Raw genomic sequence first — 21,358 nt, 5'->3', positions numbered from 1 at the left:
ACACAGAAATAGATTACATATCACAAGCCAAGAACCTTGACTAGAGCAAGAGCATTCTTCGATTCAAACCTAGCGGTGGCCAGAAATCGTCACCGACAGTTTCACACGACAACGCTCATGGTGATGGTTACAAAGCAAGATCACAAGCGACAGGGGCCATGACTACATGGTGAGACAAAGCGACATCGGAGATTAGTACCAGAATCATGTTAGCCTAAGCTCCCTCCTCCGATCGTAGTTCCACTGTAACAACCTATTATGTGTCGAGCATCGCTACTTCGATCACCATGACTACTTGTATGACTGCAAGGCTTTCGAGAGATAATCCATCACAAAAGAAAATCCAATCGTTAAAGATACGAAGATGAGATGATGGTGGTGGGTGAGGAGGAGGAAGATGAAGAACTTACCGTTAAGCAGCGACGATAATGACAATGACAACAAGTGGCAATTGGTCAGTGGCAAAGGAAGAGAGCAATTGGATAAAGATAAAATCAACAACCAAAACCAAAAACCTATTTTCATTTTTTTGGAAATAAGGTAAAATCTGTTTTGAAAAGAAGAAAAGAAACCAAACCCAGCGGTGGCCAGAAATCGTCACCGACAGTTTCACACAACAACGCTCATGGTGATGGTTACAAAACAAGATCACAAGCGACAAGGGCCATGACTACATGGTGAGACAAAGCGACATCATAGAGTACCAGAATCATGTTAGCCTAAGCTCCCTCCTCCAATCGTAGTTCCACTGTAACAACCTATTCTGTGTCGAGCATCGCTACTTCGATCACCATGACTACTTGTATGACTGCAAGGCTGTCGAGAGATAATCCATCACAAAAGAAAATCCAATCGTTAAAGCTACGAAGATGAGATGATGGTGGTGGGTGAGGAGGAGGAAGATGAAGAACTTACCGTTAAGCAACGACGATAATGACAACAACAACAAGTGGCAATTGGTCAGTGGCAAAGGAAAAGAGCAATTGGATAAAGATAAAATCAACAACCAAAACCAAAAACCTATTTTCATTTTTTTGGAAATAAGGTAAAATCTGTTTTGAAAAGAAGAAAAAAAAACTATTCACGACCATTAAAACCGAAAATTAAAATCTGACAATCACTCCAAACGGGGGCCTTAAAGAGCATGTTGGCAAAAAGAAAAATAATATAGTTGAAAAAAATAAAATAATAAAAAAAAACAAACGAGGGTTAATTGCAAAGGAATAGCCTCATTCTGTCCGTGTCTGCATCCGAAACCAAAACAGATGTGGCGCACCACTTTAGACAGCAGCACCATGAGAGCCCTGCGCCTTCGTTCCTTCCTCTTCTCTTCATCTTCTTCCTCTTCCTCTTCTTGTTGTTCACTCATCAACATTTTCTGCCCATCCTCCTCCTCCTCTTCGTTTACGACTTTGACTACAATCATCTCTCACTCTTTTCTTCCTTTTCCCCCAACGACGCGCGTCTTGTTCACCGACTCGCGCCGCTTCGGCTCCCCTGTTCCGCGCTGCGTTTCGTCCCTCCCCACCCTCGACTGGAACGACGCCGTTTCCTGCTCTGAGGTCGAGGTTGACGCCAATGCCGCCGACGGCGGCGATGACGGAGCCGTCGACCAAGACACAAAGCCTTCTATTGCCGTCAGAGCCTTCTTCTTCTCTACTAGGTATTCATCATTCACCTCAATTCTTCTTCTTTCACTGTAATCATTTTCCCCCAAATTTTTATGAAAAGGACTTCATGTTATGCTATGCTATGCTTCATTTATCAATTTACTTTTGTGTTGTTTTTCTTTTCTTTTCTTTTAATTTGAAATTGAGAAACAAAGCATAATGCATATGCGAAGGAATTTCACTCTAACCATTCCCCCCAATCTTTTAGAGGAAGGACATAACAGGTTATGTTATGCTTCATTTATTAATTTTTTAAATTTGGAATTTAGAAGCAAGAATAATGTATATGTGAAGGAAAAATGTGGAGGATTGGTTAATTGGTTTGGATTTTGGAACATTTCTTCGTAGTTGCAACTTTGGTTATATTATTATTGTTATTATTTGCAAAATTATCTTTTGTACAATGAAGGCGAACAAAGGGTATGGAGAACACTATAATTGTGGGGATCATGTTGAATTGAATTTAAAGAAACATTTGAAACGAAAAGAATGGCAAACTGTGTTAGATAATAAACTGATGTTGTAAATTTAAACCAGGGACAAATTATATGTATGCTTGACTTGTGTTACTTTCTAATGCGGCATTATCATTACTTGTTTTCGTTATGTTTGTACATAATGCAGTGAGTGGTGATAGCCACAAACGGCTCATGTCTTATGATGAGCCTAAGATACTACAGTTTTTTTTTTTTTTTTTTGGCTCAGCAAAAATAGGATGTTATTAATAATAATAGTACCAGAGGTACTAGAAAGATACATGTTTAAAGTAACTGAATATCTGGTTCTTGTGTATACACAGAACCAAGCTATTGCAGTTGCTTGACAAGATGAATCTTTTTCATGTGTCAGAAGAACTATTTGTGCTTGGGATTAAAATAGCTGGCTATGTTGGCCTGCAATGGCTGCATTGTGATATTTAAAGGCATGATTAGTGCTTTATGATTATTCAATGGGTTGCCATTGAAGACTATAATAATGTTCCACACCATTCTCATTCTCAAATATCTTTATGAATTGTGCCATATGCAGTAACAAGAAGTCGCCGGCTTGCTGCATTTTCAGCTTAAAATTTGGCATTCATTTTTAAAATTGGAAAATGTGCCGCCTGTGCTCCAAAACTGTTCTTATCGCGTGTTTTCATTGAACCATGCTTGTAGTTTAATTACTCCTCTGGATATTAGTCATTAGGGTTGTCTACCACACAAAAGTCATGATCCTGAGTATGTTATTCTAATACTGTTGTCATTAGAAAGCTATCAATTTTTTATTTTTGGGTGAGAAATGGACAAAAAAGAGTGTCGTCTTCAGTTATTCATGAAGTGTTTAGGACAAAGTAATATTTTTATGAATTGTTTAGTGCAAAGTAATATTGCAGATTTTTCAAAATCGGATAACTAAATATTGCTATCTCAATGGTGGCTTGTTTCACATATATATAGATTTATTCTCTCTTTCATTTCTTTGAATGTAGTGTTGATTTAAAAAGCTTGGTGGAACAGAACAAAGCAAACTTTGTCCCGCCATCATCACGCATGACTAATTATGTAGTTCTCAAGTTTGGAGATATTTGTGTTTCCAAGGTATGTCGCTCTTGCACTATGATTTTGTCCTCACTATTTACCCATGTTCTGTCTTTTCGTTAGTTTGCAATTTTTGGTTATTGGGGGTATGGTATCTAGTATCTAGGCAGTGCATATCCTGTATGGTTAGGATGTCTAGGAATAATAAGTAATATTGCTACTATGTCGTTGTAGAGTTTTATCCTCAGTGCTACCTGAAGAAAGGTGTAAAAGTGTTTGAGAACATGATTCACAATCTACATCTTTTAATTTTATTTGGAGGAAAGAGAGATGATGAAATTTTGTGACCTCAACTACTATTGGCCAACTATTGTTTCTTTTTTATTGTCTTTAATGGTTAAACATTTTCTTATATAAAACATCACGAGACCGAACTCATTCCTGTGGTGTATAAATAGAATCCATCTAGAATGAGTTATGAGGTTTAAGATAAAAGTTGAAGCAGTGTAAATCATCTTTGTTTGTGCATATTGCTATGATGTCTGTGAATACTGACAATACATGTTTACATCTTATTAAATCAAATTGAAGCCTCTTCTTTGTAGCCTTTTTGCAATTATAGATCACTGTTCTTAAATTGTAAGCTATAACTATTTCTTTCTTTTATTTTCAAGCATTCATGCACTAGACATCAGTGATAGTAAGTGTATTGTGTGCGTTCTGAACTGTTTTATAAACATTTGAAGTCATAAGATCAGTGATAGTAACTGCGAACTACTTTTTTAGGGTCCAGGTACTTTCTTGAGTGGACGCAATGGCTGTTACATGGTGGTTTTTCAGTATGGTTCCATTGTATTGTTTAATGTCCCTGAGCATGAGGTTGATGCTTATTTGAAAATTGTTAAGAAGCATGCATCTGGTCTGCTTCCTGAAATGAGAAAGGATGGTGAGTTCTGATTTCCAATTTGTAGTTAAACTTTAAATATAATGCATAATTTTTTTTGTGTTATAAATAGCAGATTGTGGAAAATGACAGAAAGCCAAAAATCTGCCATGTGTGTGTGTGTATGAGGAGGGATCAAGTTACTCCAAGAGTTATGGATCTTCACCATTGATTTTTTTGGAACCTAATGGTTAAGATAAACTATTCATTACAACCATTAGATTTCATGAAAAATGAAGGGTAAAGATGAAGAGTAACTCTAGAGTAAGTTGATCCCAGATCCACTTACTCCAAGAGTAACTCTAAAATTTTTTTAAAATTACTCCTCATCCTCACCATTCATTTTCTTAAGATCTAATGGTTGTAATAAGTAACTAATCTTAACCATTAGATCTCAAGAAAATGAATGATGAGGATGAGGAGTAACTCTAAAAGGATTACTCTTGGAGTAAGTGAATCCCCCCTCCCTCCCCCTTCCTTCTCTCTCTCTCTCTTTATATATATATATATATATGGGTTCACTAACGCATTGTTGTAGGATTCTGCCAAACCCAATAATACAAGACAACAAGTGTCATGTTTTCCTTTGCTGAACTGTTGTGCTGCTATCTCTTCTATTTCATGATGAAAGATTTTGCTATTATGATTCCCTTTTCAAATCATATGCTGTGTGACAACTATTTCAACTTTTGGGATTTGTTTGTGTCAATTTTGTGTCTGAGCTGAAGAAACATGTTTTAGTTTTTGTCTTGTCTGGATAGATTTCTTTTCTTTAGTGCTTGGGAAGAAACTTTCCAGATCTAGTTCAGAAGGTTTATGTTTGTATGTCTCATCATTTTATTGTTATCTTGGAATCTAGCAAGATCATGTGACATCCAATTCCTTTATGATTAGAGAATGTATGGATTAATAATGGTTCTTTTATCCTTTTAATAAGAAATTTTTGGGAAACACCCATGAGGCGTTTGGTAGGGGAGAAATTTATAGTTTCTTAAGAATCTTAGATTGGGCAACTTAGTTTTCCATGTTTATTACCTACTTTAAAAAATAATGATCCTGGGAAAGTATTTTAGCTAGTTTCCCACAAAAACTTTCCCATGGAGGGGGGGTGGGAATATAACTTTCCCGAGTTAAATATTTTTTTTACTGCAGTAATAATATGACATTACTTTTATTAAATTATTTAATGTGGTAAATAATTAAAGTAACTGGTAAAAATATCACGTAACTCTATGATTCATAGGAAACTTATATAAATATTCCCAATAACATTTATTTGGGTTTCTTGAGTTTCTGTTTGTTTATTTGGGTTTACTGATAGGGGCTAACCCAAGAAGAGTGGAAACTTGGGAACCAATTGTGGCAAAATTTCAAAGGAAGCTTTCTAAATGAAGACAAAGACACTTGTCATTTGGTGGAAGGGTGTGCTTGATAAAATCAGTGCTCAACTCAATTCTGATCTTCTACCTTTCCTTCTTTAAGATTCCAAAGAAGGTCATAGAGATATTGGTAAGGCTGCAAAGGAGGTTTCTATGGGGTGCGGGAGTGGATGAGTTCAAGACTGCGTGGGTGAAATGGGAAACGGTATGTCTACCAAACTACCATGGAGGTTTGGGAGTTAGGGATTTAGAATTGATTAATATGGCACTGCTAGGAAAGTGGAAATGGAGCATGCTTCAGGAGGATGATACCATTTGGAATAGAATTCTGGTTTCTAAGTATGGGGGATGGAGAGTGTTAGATTTGGAGAGGGTCAACCAGCCGGAATCACTATGGTGGAGGGATTTAAAGAAGTCATGTGGCGCCTCGGCGGTTGGGGAATGGTTCAATAAAGGCATGAAACTAAAAATTGGATGTTGGAGTAGGGTAAATTTCTGGACTGATAAATGGACGGGGGGACCGGAGTTGCTAGGTGAAAAGTTCCCATGCCTTTTTGTCTTGTTTGAACAACAAAACTGCAAAGTGGCGTGGATGGGCTTTATGTGGGGATCTTCTTGGGAATGGACTTTTGTTTGGAGAAGAAACTCAGTATTGGTAGGTGAATTTAGTGTCAGATTTTCTGGCTGAACTGAATAATTATAGTATTCGACCAAATGAACAGGATGTGGGAGGTCGGGAGCAAAAATCTACACTGTTAGTGGGGCTTATGCATGGTTGTATGAGACGGTAGTTGGATCTTCAGAAGAGGAGATATTCAAAAGGGTGTGAAATTAAGTCCCTAATAGGGTGGGTCATTTTGTGTGGACGCTGGTGAGGGATAGACTGCCAACTGGAAGAAATCTAAGTCTGAGACAAATCCCTGTTGGGGATGTAAACTATGAATGTCCGTTATGTTTGAGGGTTGAGGAATCAATAGATCACCTATTTTTTGGCTGTGAAAGGGTAAGAGATATATGGCAGGAGTGTTACTCGTGGATTGGGGTTTCTTCAGTGGGTCAGGTGGTGCCAAGGGAACATTTTTTTTTTTGGAAGGCAAAAATATATATTATTAATATGAATCATAGCAGTACCAGGGGTACTGGTGAAGTATACATGAATACAAGACACTTAGTGTGTCGCCTTCCAACATAAACAAATACCTAACATTAATCCCACTACATAGGATAAATATACCCAGCCCACTACATAGGATAAATATACCCAGCCCATATTAACTAAAATATTCCACAAGGTTAGAAGACCATTGATTGAAAAAAATACTAAAGTTTTTCTCTCTGGTCTTTAACCATGACCATTTGATGAATAAAGCATCGTCCATCACTTTAGAAGGTTGAAAGTGATTGCCCTCGAATACCAATTGGTTCCTATGCTGCCATATGGAGCTAGTCAATGCTACCCACCATCCATATCGATGAGATTGGTTTTGCCCTGCAACAAAACCCTCACAAAATTGGGCAAAATGTGATGCTGGAGAAGGTGCAATGGGGCCAACCATCTGGTTCCATCTCATGGATTCCCACCAAAGCCCTGTGGTCATTTTACAATTGAAGAACAAGTGATCCACCTCCTCTTGAGCATTCCCACATAGAGGGCATGAATTATCCTGAATCGGCACATTTCTTCGAAGGAGATTTCCTCTAGTGGGTAATCTATCTAAAATAAGTCTCCAAGAGAAAATCGCAGCCCTTGGGGGGATATTCAGCTTCCAAATAGTCTTTAAGATGTTGGCCTCTGGAATTTGATTGCTGGTCATCAATAATCTGTAGGCTGACTTAGTAGAATATATACCACTGGGATCAGCTTTCCAGACCCTAATATCCTGCATATGAGGCTGGATTTGTATATCAGTAATTGCTTCCAAAAATGCCACAGCTATATGTTGCTCATAATCAAATAGATTCCTTCTCCACTTTAAGTCCCAACACCAATTGCCTTGAGAGAAGTTTCCCATGTTGGAGATGGTGCTATTCTTCTGAGCACTAATCAGGAATAACTGATTATATTGCTGTTCAAGTTTATAATCTTCCCCCAACCATTTATCTTTCCAGAATTTAATTTTTTCCCCTCCCCCTACCTTCCATACCATCTGCTGATGAATAAGACTGAACTCAGGCTGCTGATATAGCTTTCGAAGGTCCTTCCACCATTGAGAATGCCAAGCTTTATCCCTCCCATTACTAAGATCTGACCAGCCTCCATATTTTGACATTAAAATTCTGGCCCACAACTGGTTGTGATTAGAGGATAAAGCCCATACCCATCTACCCATCAAAGCTGTGTTGAATTTAGAAATATCTTTGACCCCAAGGCCCCCATCTCCTTGGGGAGACATATGACATCCCACTTCACCCAAGGGATTTTCTTATGCCCTTGATCACCCCCCCACAGGAAGTTCCTTTGCAAGGAAACAAGTTTGAGAGCTATTCTTCGTGGAAGCTTGAAAAAAGATAAAGTATATATGGGTAGAGCAGTCAGGACAATTGATTAGAGTAACCTTTCCAGCCATAGATAAAATTTTCTGATTCCATTTAGATAGCTTAGCTTCATATTTGCTGATCAGAGGTTCCCACACCAAGCTGCTGGTAGACTTTGCCCCAATGGGAATGCCCAGATAATGGAAAGGAGTCTCCATATGTCTGCAGTTCAGAAATTGTGCTGCTTCATGAATCCAGTTAGCCTCAGCTCCAAAAATCCCAAATTGGCTTTTTGCAAAATTAATCTTCAATCCAGATGCCAATTCAAAACCCCTCAGCATAGTCTTCAAAACAATGACATTATCCCATGAAGCATGCCCCACAAATACTGTGTCATCTGCATATTGCAGAATATTCACAGGCTCATTTTGCTTCCCTACCTTGAAACTTCTATACAGGTTCTTGGCTGTTGCTACCCGCATCATTCCAGTCAAGCCTTCAGCCACTATGTTAAAGAGCAAGGGGGCTAAAGGATCCCCTTGTCTCAAACCTCTAGTGGGAACAAATTCCTTTGAAGGGCTGCCATTTACTAGGATTGATATAGTGGCAGATTGCAAACAAGCATTGATCCATTTTCTCCATGTAAGGTTGAAACCCATCCTATCCAACATGTAATCCAGGAAAGACCATGAAACCGAATCATACGCCTTCTCGAAGTCCACCTTAAATACCAAAGCTGGCTTCTTACACTTTTTAGCTTCCTCAACAGCCTCATTGAGAATCAAAGTTCCATGAAGGATATGTCTATCCTTTATGAAAGCTGATTGTCTTTCATCAATAAGGCCAGGCACCACCATCCTCAAAGTTCCTATGTCTATCCTTTTAGCCAAGGGAACATTTTCTGCAGCATTGGTACTGTGAAAGCGGCAGAGTTGATGGGCAGAGGTGGATGGTGTTGTGGGCTGCTGTAACATGATGTATTTGACGTCATAGGAACAAGTGCATTTTTAACAATCGGGAATTCCAAGGGGAAACAGTACTAGATGATGCAATGTTCTTCATTTGGTCGTGGATGAAGGCACTGGAAAAGGGTTTTAATGTCCCATTCCAAGTATGGAGTAGTAATGCTAGAATGAATTTTGTAAGGGGAGGAGTGGAGTAGAAAGCAACAGGGGAAATTTTTTGTTGTGGGAATATTTTGAGGTGGGAGCTTTCACTCGGTGACAAATCCAAAGAATCTTTCTATTATACATCTCAAATGTATTTGTGAAGATTCTCTGGATTTCGTGAGGGGGGATGCCTAAGGGCTGTGTATACCAGCACTGCTGGTGCTATACAGTTTTACTTATAGTATATATAATATAATACATATTTTTGCTGATAGAAAAAAAATAACATTTATGATCAACCAAATGAATTTTGTTAATTCCCAGGAATCATGATTCTTGGGATTTATGATTTCCAAGAATCATAATTCTTGGGCATGAAAAAACTTCTCCCCTACCAAACCCCCCAATGTTCGAGACGGGGACAATTAAATTTAAGTTTTTGAGGAGGATAAAATGTTTGGAAGGATTGAAAAAGAATGGAACAGAAAATGTCTTTAGCGCCAGTGTGACATCAAAATGAAAAATGATGAAAGTCTTTGTGAGGTGGAGATTCTTGATGATATGGAAGACAAAAAAATTATTTGTAACAGGTAGGAATTCTTTCTTGATGACATCGAATTCTTGATGAAAGCCTTTTTTATTTGAAGTGCACTACTTAATAGAATTAATAGTAGTGACATGTTGTAGGTTCATAGGTTGCATATGGTTGTTTCCTATGACACATGTATAATCGATGGTGCTTGCTTGGATTCTGTTCCTCACCTCATCTTTACATTATTTACTGCAGTTTATTCATGGAACTCCTTATTTGGCATTTTCAGTGAATGTTGGATGTGTCCTAACTCCTAAGTTACTGGACCAATTTGTGATTGTTAGAAATTAGAATAGAATAACATGCATTTTATGTATCACATGTTAAATAAGTTCATGCATCACTTGTTCTATACATTTAGTTTTGTAGTGATTAGTATTTAGGAAATAAAATCCTTTCACTCTTTGCCTAGGAAGTAGATGTTATGCACAAACTAAGAAGTGAATACTCAATCAGTTTCCAAGTAATTCCACCCTATCTCATTCTCTCTCTCCCTCTCTTCTCCTCTTCCCTTAAATTTAGCAGTGATCATTTGCTTTTATGATTTTGATAGAAATAAAGGTTTAATTACCCTTTTTGTCCCTATAGTTGCAATGACTTTCCCTTTTAGTCTCTAACTCTCTATTGTTTAAAACATCTCATTTTGGTGCTTATAGTTGCAAGTTTTTAATCATTTGAGTCCCCACTGTCTAAAATCATCTAATGTTTTAAAGGATCTGGATGTAATGATTTTAGACAGTGAGTACCAAAAGGGTTAAAAAATTGCAACTATAGGAACCAAAATGGGATGTTTTAAACTATAGGGACTAAAAGGTAAATTTGTTGCAACTATAGGGACCAAAAGGGTAATTAAACAAGAAATAAATATGCTCTATTTTGTGGCGGTGTACAATCTATCTACAAGTTTGGTTTGGAACCTTTGTTTGACTGATTTTCAGTTTTCTTGAACTGTGGTATTAATTCTATTGAACACTTGCCTAGGCTTATGTCACTTTCTGCCTGACGTGTCGTAAAAGCACATAGACTCGGAGCCCATATTTTGCACTGTGTTGTAGCTTGAAATTCGTGATCCAAGTACTGATGGACTCGAGCAGTATTTCTTTGTAGACATGTGAAAATCTATTAGTATCATAGCCTTGTGATTATTACATTTTTCTTTTTTCTATGGTCTCATAATATGCTTTTTATACAATTTAATTTTTATTGTTTTGAATTATGAGATTTTAGAGTATGAAGTTAGAGAAAAACCAGCTTTAAGCACATGGATGCAAGGTGGACTAGATTACATAATGTTACAATACTTGAACATCGACGGCATTCGAACTATTGGTAGTGTTCTAGGTCAAAGTATTGCTCTTGATTACTATGGTCGGCAGGTATGCTCTTTTTATGGTTAGGATTTTCTGATGTTTGGATATACTGGATGCTGAAGATATTCCTCTAACAGTCCCCTTCTGCTTTTATTCTAGGTTGATGGAATGGTTGCAGAATTTACAGACATAAACCGAGAGATGGAAGCAACTGGAAAATTCAAAATGCAAAGGAAGAAACTTTTCCAGTTGGTGGGCAAGGCAAATTCAAATCTTGCTGATGTGATTCTAAAGCTTGGACTATTTGAGAGGTAATAATTCATGGTAACAAAATTGTGCAGGTTAATTTTTTCACATTCAAAATTGAAAAGAGAAATTGTACTTTTGTTACTAGTTTCTGCCTATTTGGTAGACTCATGTAGTTTCAATTTAAGGAATGAGACTGTAGGATCTAGAGAGGGTGGATGTACTAAGCTTTAACCCTGCAAATAGAGAGTCTGTTTTCAAGATTTGAATGACATCTAAATCACAAGGCATCAATCTTTATCATTGCATCAAGGTTGGGCCTCCCAAATGTATGTTGGATAGAGAAAAAAAATTAAGGGTAAATTAAATATTACACAATGATGCACAAATATGATGTGTACCCGGTACAAAATGTGGTATGACAGTAAGATTATTCTAAAAATATATAGAATTCAATATATCTATAAGAACTCATAAAACATATGCAATTGCAACTCTACAAATCCAACTTAAGAAAACATCTTGGATATTATTAAAAACAAAATAAAATTTATAAATCATTGTCATCATAAATCACTTCCTATTGTCTACAAATAGGAATAGTATCAATCTCATTTTTTTTCTCGAGATCATCCATAAAGAACATCTTACAACACAACGTCGGATGCTCACAATCGTAGAGACCTTCCCTTTCTCTGAAACGGAGCCTTCACTGGAACAGAGGCTCCATCAAATGGCGCCTTCATTGAGGCGCACCAAACCCTGGGTTCACCGGCAATGTTGCCAGCGGCAGACTGGCAAGAGATGGTGATGGATCAGCGATCTTGACGGAATAGACAGAGTGAGATCGTTCCCATTCTAATACCAAGTTTAGAATAGAGCTAGTTTGAATAAAATGCTTGAGTGAGTTAACACACTCAGCAGTTTGAATATATTACAGAGAAGAGGTACAGAGAGGTACACCTAGTCTACTATCTATGAAGTACAATAGATGCAACAAAAGTCAGCTTTTGCAAGGCTGGACAGCAGACACAAAATAGCTTTCATAACAAGCTTTTCTAATTCTAACAACCCCTTTCGGTGATGTTAACCAGTTCCTATCATATTCATCTTCTATTATGGCCAGAGAAGGTGCAGTGCACATCAACTCCTTCTAAAGACCAATTGAATCAGTTCATCTTTTAAACCCCCCGTCTATACCTAAAGGAAAGCCAACATCAGAGAGGTTATGGTAGAGAACTCTAGATTGAAGGCTTCTTGTGACCTTGGGTTGTAAATCTAACAAAACATTGTCACACTCATCCAAGCCTCTGGTTTGGAGGTTATATGTTATGAAGCAATGTCTGTATTTGAAGGTGACCGGGTGTATTCATATTTTAAAAACTAGGACCACACAAAGCTTTCTGTCCCAATGTGTTCATGCGTCTTGCTGATTTTGAGACTAGCAGTCATCTATTTCCACATTGTCCTGCTGTTAGCTATTTGTGGTGTATACTATGGTGAATGTTGGATTTGTCTATGAAACTAGGAGCATATTTTTAATGTCATTTTAAATGTTGTTACATCCTGAGTGAGCTCTTTTAGTTGGACTGTTTAAATGTGATATATGGTACATTACTCAGGGTTTTAAATAGTGCACTATACTGGAGCAGAGCAACCCCTACAAGGGCTGCTATACCGGAGCAGTTTAGTGTAGCAGCCATAGCGGTGCTATATTGGTACTATATGTTGATTCCAAGAGTCCTTCAAATAGAGGCATTGGGTTTTTTTGGGGGGCTACCTCAATTTTCAAAAATGAAATTGTAGTAGTAGTGTGAAAATGATAAAAAAGACTTGGATTTAAAAGATGATGATTGATTTTCCTATCTTGGAAACTTGTATTTGACTTTTGTTGTTATTTACTTGTATGTTTTGTTTAGGACACGTATTATTAGAACCTTGATGATGGATACTAGGCCAATAGCCAGGCCCACTATATGGAGAGTGTACTCTAGGAGAAAGGGAACAAAAGAGTAAGTGCAGAGGTGGCAGTGAGAGAAAGTGAGTAGGTGCTGTGGTAGTGGAATTTGGTTATAGATGGGTCTGTGGGCAGGGAGTGGGGGTATGCCAATTGATGAGTTAGTTATGGGCAAAGAGCATTTGTGCCTCGGAAGGAGCTGAGCTCTGGGCAGTAGGAATCGTTATTCCTTTGTATTTCCTTTTAGGCATTATTAATATACCATATATCTACAGTAGTGATTGGTTGATACTACTGTTTCCATATTTGTGACTGGTTTCTAACAAATTGGTCCAACCTATCGGATATGGTTAGAGGAAAGGGAGATACAATTCAGTGCGATTCATTTTTAAGGAACTAGCGAATGCCACCGAAGAAGATGGAAGCATAGGTAGCCGCTTTAGAAAGTGAGGTTGTGAGTCTTCGCAACGTTCTTACCACAATGCAGTCTAAGGCAGAAGAGAATCAGGAGAAGCTCATCACCATGCTGGAGGAGCGGTTGACAATGAGCAGTGGTGGAAAATTGGTTGTTGAGCACCCGTGGACACCATTTTCGATGAATTCCGGCATTCTATGAAGATTGTGGAATTACCCATGTTTACTGGTGATGACCCCGCAGGCTGGATTGCACACACGGAGATTTACTTTCAGATCCAAGATACGAGCCCAAAAATTCGGGTGACCTTGGCTCAGTTGTGTATGGAGGGTTCCACAATTCACTTCTTCAAGTCGTTGTTGGACAACAAGAGGGAACTTACATGGGAAAACCTTAAGGTTGGGTTGTTGGAGCGATAGGTATCAGCGAAGGCAATGTGTATGAACAACTCGCTGCACTCCAACAAGTTGTCGGAGTCGACAAGTACATCTAGGAATTTGAACGATTAATTGCTCAGGTACCACGTCTTCCCGACGATCAATATTTTGGATATTTCATCCGTGGGTTGAAAGAGGGAATCAGAGGACTAGTTCGGAGTATGCGGATGTTGGGGACTCTATCGCGTTCACATAGCTGAATTTTACAAGGGCAGTAGAGCATGAGTTGTCGGAAAAGGATGTTTCATCGATGCAAAGAAATGCAAGTTTTCGCAATGGGTACAGGTCGGGTTTCGTGCCCCAACCCAATCACACGATGGGTCAGATTGGGGGTCTGTATGTAGCAATAGGGAGGTGCAATCAGGAGATGTTAATGGGTCTGGGCCTCCCAAAGGGCAGCCTCATGAGCAATTTCGAAATCAGAACAGAGACAGAGTAGTTCAACACTTGCCTTACCAAGAGTTTTTGGAGAGACAACAGAATGGTTTATGCTACAAATGTGGAGGGGCTTTTCACCCCCAACATTAGTGTCTTGATCGCCAACTAAGGCTGATGGTCCTAGATGAGGAAGATGGAGAAGCCCAGGTGTTGGCTGCGGAAGGTGAGGAAGAGGGGGAGTTGGAGGGCGAGTGCAGTGTTGTGTTTGGGAAGCTTGCTTGCAGAAAAAGGATGGAGGCCACAGGCTATGAAATTGAAGGGGTCTATCAAAGGGGTACCCATTCTGATTTTGGTGGACAGTGGAGCCCCACATAATTTCATTTCAAGGAAATTGGTGACAGTGCTGGGTTTGTTGATAGAAGAGACTAGACCAATGAGAATCAAGATGGGTGATGGGTATAGGAACATAGCACAAGGAATTTGCAATGGAGTGGAGCTGGAATTGGGAACCATCAATTTCCCAGTTGATTCCTTTTTGTTTGATTTGGCAGGAATCGATGTTGTCCTGGGCATCTCGTGGCTAGCTTCTCTTTGCTGCATGTGGGTTGATTGGAGCAAATAGAGCATGCAATTTCAATTAGGGGACAAATGGATGGAGTTAAAAGGGGAGGATAATGGTGTTTTAGGACAAGTAGCATTGCAAAGTTTGTTTGGAAAATCATTCCAAGTGGTTGATGGGCTGTTGGTGTGCACGGAGTTGCAGGTCAGCAACACCAAGCCGAATGGAATGGTGCTGGAACCCTCTTCATCTCAACCACCTCTAGACATCACTGTTGCTGGATCGTTATGGGGATTTTTTCAAGGATCCTCGAGGATTGCCACCTAGCAGAGGTAAGGAACACACCATCACACTATTAGAAGGCCAAGGTCCAGTTAACGTAAGACTGTATTGCTATCCCCACCATCAGAAGAATGAAATTGAGAAGCAAGTGAAAGAGTTGCTTGATACAGGTATGATTTGCCCCAGCCATAGTGCTTCTTCAAGTCTTGTAATCTTGGTGAAAAAGAAGGATGCGACGTGGAGGATGTGTGTGGATTATAGGACCCTAAACAAATTTACGGTACCAGATAAGTTTCCCATTCCTGTGATAGATGAGTTATTGGATGAATTACATGGAGCTCAATTTTTTTCTAAACTGGATTTGAAGTTGGGATATCACCAAGTCCGTGTTTGTGAAGAGGATATACATAAGATAGCGTTCAAAACATAGGAGGGTCATTACGAATACTTAGTAATGCCTTTTGGCTTGATGAACGCCCCCTCTACGTTTCAGGCATTGATGAATGAGGCTTTCAGAGGGATGCTGAGAAAATATGTGCTGGTTTTCTTTGAGGATATATTGATGTATAGCCTGGATTGGATGACTCATACGCAACATTTAACTGCAGTTTTGGATGTTTTGAGAAAAGAGAAATTGGTGGCCAACAAGAAGTGTTATTTTGGTCAAACATCTGTGGAGTACTTGGGTCACATTATCTCCTAAGAGGGTGTAGCTATGGATCCTTCCAAAATCCAAAGTTTGCTTCAATGGCCAAATCCAAAGAATGTGAAAGGTGTGCAAGGTTTCTTAGGATTGACGGGCTATTACTGTAAGTTCATCAAAGACTACGGTACAATAGCACATCCCCTTACTGATCTTACTAAGGAGGGGTTCAAGTGGGGCATTCCAGAGCAGGCAGCATTTGAGGCTCTCAAGGGGCAGATGACTACAGGCCTGGTTTTGGCACTACCAGATTTCAGCCAGGAATTTATCATTGAAAGTGTCGCTTCAGGTCAAGGTTTGGGGGCTATCTTAATTCAACATGGGCGTCCAGTAGCGCACTTCAGCAAAACATTGAAGGACAGGAATTTGACAAAATCGGCTTATGAAAAGGAACTCATGGCTGTAGCTTTAGCTGTTCAACATTGGAGACATTATTTACTGGGATGCTAATTTACAGTGTGCACAGATCACAAGAGCTTGAGGCAACTTCTTCAGCGCATAACAACAATGAACCGACAAAACTGGGCTGCCAAATTGTTGGGATATCGGTTTGATATTGTATACAAACCAGGTTTGGAGAATAAAGGAGCTGATGCGCTCTCTCACATGCTTTTCATACTATGGTGCATTATCCCGTATGGCGAGAGGGGAAAGAGGAGATTGAAGAAGTCCTCCAAGACGAGAGTCTTAAGGAGGTAATAGAAGCCTTAAAACAGAACTGTGAAACAAAAGCAGATTTTTCCTACAGTGATGGTGTTTTATTTTACAAAGGCAGACTGGTCATCTCAGCTAAGTCATCCTGGATTCCTATTTTACTCAAGGAATATCATTCAACTCTTCAAGGCGGTCACTCCGGGTTCTACCGTACTTATTGAAGGCTTGCAGCCAACTTGTATTGGGTGAACATGAAGAAAGATATCCAACAGTTTGTTAAAGAGTGTAATGTTTGCCAATGCCAGAAGTTCCTAGCTGTAGCTCCAGGAGGCTTATTACAGCCCTTTAACATTCCCAATCAGATATGGGAGGAAATTTCTATGGGTTTCATCATTGGTCTTCCTAAGTCCAGAGGGTTTTCTGCCATCCTGGTGGTCATGGACTGTTTGCCTAAGTACAGTCATTTTATTCCGCTGAATGTATACAGCTAAGGTGTTAGCCGAAATTTTCACTAAGGAGATAGTTCGCCTCCATGGAGTTCCCGCATCCATTCTAAGTGATCGGGATCCTATTTTTTGTAAGTGGTTTTTGGAGGAAATTATTCAAGCTGCAGGGGACACATTTGAAGATGAGCACCGCTTATCGTCCACAAACGGAGGTGATTAATAGGTGTCTTGAGACTTTTCTTCGATGTTTTATTGCTGTTCAACCTAAGTCTTGGGTGTTGTGGCTACCTTGGGCTGAATATTGGTACAACACCACATTTCATGTATCCACGGGCACTTTGCCTTTTGAAATGGTTTATGGATGCAAACCTCCAGTGCTAACTGGCTTTTCAATAGGGGAGACAATGGAGGCTGCTCAACGGGAACTGTTAGATCACAACGAGGGTTTACGGTAGCTGAAGCATCATCTCCTAAGGGCTCAGAGCAGAATGAAGTCTCAAGCTGATCGCAAGAGGACTGAAAAGAATTTTGAGATAGGAGAATGGGTCTTTTTGAAGTTAAGACCTCATGGGCAACAAACAGTTAAGACCTCAACAGATAGGAGCAATTGCTTATAAGCTGAAATTACCGGATTCTGCTCGTATTCACCCGGTATTTCATGTGTCATTATTAAAGAAAGCTATTGCCAACTACAGAGTTGAAGAGGAGCTTCCCGCAGATTTGGGCAGTGACACACCACAGGTTTGTGAACCTGCTGCTGTTTTGGCAGCAGACAATTATTGGTGCATTGGAAAGGTAAGCCAGTGGAAGAAGCAAATTGGGAAGAGGAGTTCAATTTTCAGTCAATTTCCTCTTTTCAGACTTGAGGACAAGTCTGTTCTTGAAGAAGGGGACAATGTTAGAACCCCAGTGATGGATACTAGGCCAATAGCCAGGCCCACTATATGGAGAGTGTACTCCAGGAGAAAGGGAGCAAAGAGTAAGTGCTGAGGTGTCAGTGAGAGAAAGTGAGTAGGTGCCAATTTGGTTAGAGAGGGGGTCTGTGGGCAGGGAGTGGGGTTATGCCAATTGATGAGTTAGTTATGGGCAGAGAGCATTTGTGCCTCTGAAGGAGCTGAGCTCTGGGTAGTAGGAATCGTGATTCCTCTGTATTTCCTTTTAGGCATTATTAATATACCATATATCTACAGTAGTGATTGATTGATACTACTGTTTCTATATTTGTGACTGTGGTTTCTAACACGTATGACTTTTTATTGTTATGAATGTCATTGATTTTGAGTAACTTTATATGTATATAGTATACATTATATAAACTAAATAATAAATTTCAAAATAAAAATAACAGTTATCCCTCTGTGGTGTATTTTGGGGCTAACCTAATTGCCATTGCTGCTATTGGCATGCTGAACTACTGAGGATTCTGTTCATACTCTATAGATCGTACCCATTGATTAATTGTATTTAAAATTTTCATATATTATTCCAAATAGAAATTGCAGACGTAAATTAAAATGCTTGTTACCCAAGGTAATCATAAATGGCATGCGTGTGAAATTGTACCTGACGATTGTAAAATTTCAAATGTTAGTCACTTTCTATGTTTCTTGTTATAAAATCTAAATGCTTTTTGCAGATCAGATATTGCTTGGAAAGATGCCAAATATGCTCAGATATGGGAATATCTCAGGGATGAATTTGAATTAACTCAGAGATTTGCTAGTCTTGATTTCAAGTTGAAATTTGTGGAGGTGTAACTTCTATCTACATAATTTATCGCTTGATTCTCTATCTGGATTTTCCATTGACTTTTTTCCTTTTTTATCTATAGGTTTTCGTTTTAACTTTTCCCCCTTTTAATTCTGCAGCATAACATCCGTTTTCTACAAGAAATTCTTCAAAATAGGAAATCTGATTTCCTAGAGTGGCTCATTATTGCATTGATTGGTGCTGAAATTCTTCTGTCTCTCTATGACATTGTTCATCGGTCTGCCATGAAATTTTAGCAGCATTTTTTCTGGTGGCATGTAAGGTTAGCATGCCATTGAAGAGCTGTAGCATACTAGTAGTTGGCTTTACTCATTTAGTTTTTAGATATTGGTTTCTCATGCAATAATTCATTGTGTCTCTTGTAAATAACAATTTTAAAGCCTTAAACTCAGTTCTTTACTAGTCAATTGTATAACTTTACATGTGTAGGATAGTATCACTCACTGAAAACCTGCACCTGTATGCTTTGTTGTATTATAATTTTGTCTATTGCATCGATTTATTATTCTGTTGAATTTTGTGAATGCAGGAAGTTGCCAATTTTCATGACCAGGGTTATTCAATAAAATGATATCTTTATTGCCAATACCTGTAGTCCAAAAAGGTAAAGTAAGGGCGTATTTATAAAATATTTATTTATTTATTTATTTTTTAATTCTGGACTATTAACTTACTCCTTGTTATATTAATATTACGCGAGTTTTATGAAGAAGTGTGTTAAAAATGGTATACTCTGCTATTGTTAAAACTCTAGACCAAGAAGAAATTCGAGGGAAGTTGGTTCCGTGTATTTCAGAGAGGATTTTCTTCAGAGAGATTACACATTTTATTTTAATAGCTACTTTCTAATTTGAAATAGCTTAATCTATGGTTAGGAAGTGCGCATCATGTACTGAATAAAGATGTATCATGCCATTGCCCAATCATTTTAAAAAACTCAACTGTGGACAGGAGACCAAAGCTGTTTAGAATACTAAATTGTTGGTTTATCAATTCGGGATTCTTAGATTTTGTGGAAATAAGTTGGAAAAATGTTGAGGTGAAAGGGTGAGATGCATATGTATTTAAAGTAAAACTGAAAATTATGAAGGGTAAGCTGAATCGCACAGAAAAATTTGGGGACTTATAGAACACATGCAATTAATTGTTTGAAATGATTAATGATACAGATTTAAAGTATGAATTGGGAGGTTTGAATGATGAAGAGCAGCACAAGAGGGAATGGATGGCAGAATTTTGGAAAGTATCAAAATGGTATATATGAATTTTATTTTCAACAAAAATTAAGAAGCAAGTGAATTAAAGTTGAGGACGACAATTTGTTCATATGATGAACTGAAGTAGAACTAATGCTATAAGGGGTCTCTTAATGGAAGAATGTTGGGAAGAGGATCAGTAAGGTAAAAATGGGGGTCAAACAATTCTTCCAAATAGGTTTAATGAAAGTGGTTGGGAGAGACTTAGTTCTGAGTGGGTTACCTTTTACAACTATTGCGGAAGAGGAAAATAGAATGCTTATTATGTATGTACAAAATAATTGCAAAACCTTGTCTAAAAGGATAAAGTTGGTGACAAACAAGGTCGTTGTTGAAGCAAATTTGAGTTTGTTGGTGAGAGAAATATGCTGGATGGGGGATTGGTTGCTAATGAAATTTGGTTTAATTTTTAATGTTGATTATGAAATATCTCCTATGATTCATTGTGTTGACAATTCTTGTACTCAATGATGAGCCACATGAGTTTATATAGAAAATAGATTGGGCGCATCAACAACACCTGTGTAGACGATACCCTCATATTTGGTGAGGCCACAATGCATTATGTAGTAACATTGAATAGCATATTAAGATGCTTTGAGTTGGCTTCAAGAAAGCCAATTATTATGTTATAAATATTACATTTTTTTCATAATATATATATATATATATATATATATATATATATATATATATATTAATTTAGATTAAAATATAATTTTTGTCCTTTTATTTTTTAAATTTGTGATTTTAATCTCATTTTAATTGAGACATTTCATTCCTACTTTTAAAAATTGTGATTTTAATATCTTTGATTAATTTTAGACTTGTTCACTCTTTACTTTTTTAATTCATTTTTTAATTAATTAAATAATTTTTTTAAAAATTGTCATCTAGATAATTAACAAACACGTGTCAATTGTGAAACTTTTTTTTTCCAATACCGTATTTGAAGCTTTTTTAGATACTGTATATGAAGCTTTTAAACAGAGCCAAAATATTTTTTTTAATAAATATATAAACTAATTACATTTAAATTAATTTGTAGTATAAAATTTTAACCAACATGATATAAATATTATTCAAAAATACTTATTTATAAAATATTTTAAATTATTTTATACCATTTCTAACTAAAATATTTTTATAGGATTTGAAATTAAAAATAAATATTGTTAAGTCTTTAGTATGTTGTAATGTTAAATACTTAATAAAGAACTTTGTCACCTACAATGTTGTCGAACATGATTGTCTTCC

At 37.9% G+C, this 21,358-nt stretch overlaps 1 protein-coding gene across 2 annotated transcripts; it reads left to right on the top strand.

Moving 5' to 3' along the window:
* Positions 1-1,208: 1,208 nt before the first annotated feature.
* Positions 1,209-19,656, top strand: LOC114371932. Of its 2 annotated transcripts, XM_028329260.1 has the most exons (8): positions 1,209-1,663; positions 3,142-3,250; positions 3,977-4,136; positions 10,916-11,064; positions 11,158-11,309; positions 18,712-18,826; positions 18,944-19,107; positions 19,375-19,656. In XM_028329260.1, the coding sequence occupies exons 1-7, from the start codon at positions 1,266-1,268 to the stop codon at positions 19,079-19,081; spliced, it is 1,221 nt and encodes a 406-aa protein (XP_028185061.1). In that variant the 5' UTR covers positions 1,209-1,265; the 3' UTR covers positions 19,082-19,107; positions 19,375-19,656. The 2 variants fall into 2 exon arrangements, with proteins under 2 accessions (XP_028185061.1, XP_028185060.1); XM_028329259.1 differs by lacking the exon at positions 19,375-19,656 and having other exon boundaries at positions 18,944-19,360.
* Positions 19,657-21,358: the final 1,702 nt, after the last annotated feature.

Source organism: Glycine soja, chromosome 10 (genome assembly GCF_004193775.1).
Source record: "Glycine soja cultivar W05 chromosome 10, ASM419377v2, whole genome shotgun sequence".
Lineage (NCBI taxonomy): Eukaryota > Viridiplantae > Streptophyta > Magnoliopsida > Fabales > Fabaceae > Glycine > Glycine soja.
This window is presented reverse-complemented; position numbering and strand designations above follow the sequence as displayed.

Coding starts and splice junctions, on each gene's coding strand:
- LOC114371932 (XM_028329260.1), top strand. CDS start 1,266: ATGTGGCGCACCACTTTAGACAGCAGCACCATGAGAGCCCTGCGCCTT. Junction 1,664..3,141: donor GCCTTCTTCTTCTCTACTAG/GTATTCATCATT, acceptor CTTTGAATGTAG/TGTTGATTTAAAAAGCTTGG. Junction 18,827..18,943: donor TCAAGTTGAAATTTGTGGAG/GTGTAACTTCTA, acceptor TTAATTCTGCAG/CATAACATCCGTTTTCTACA.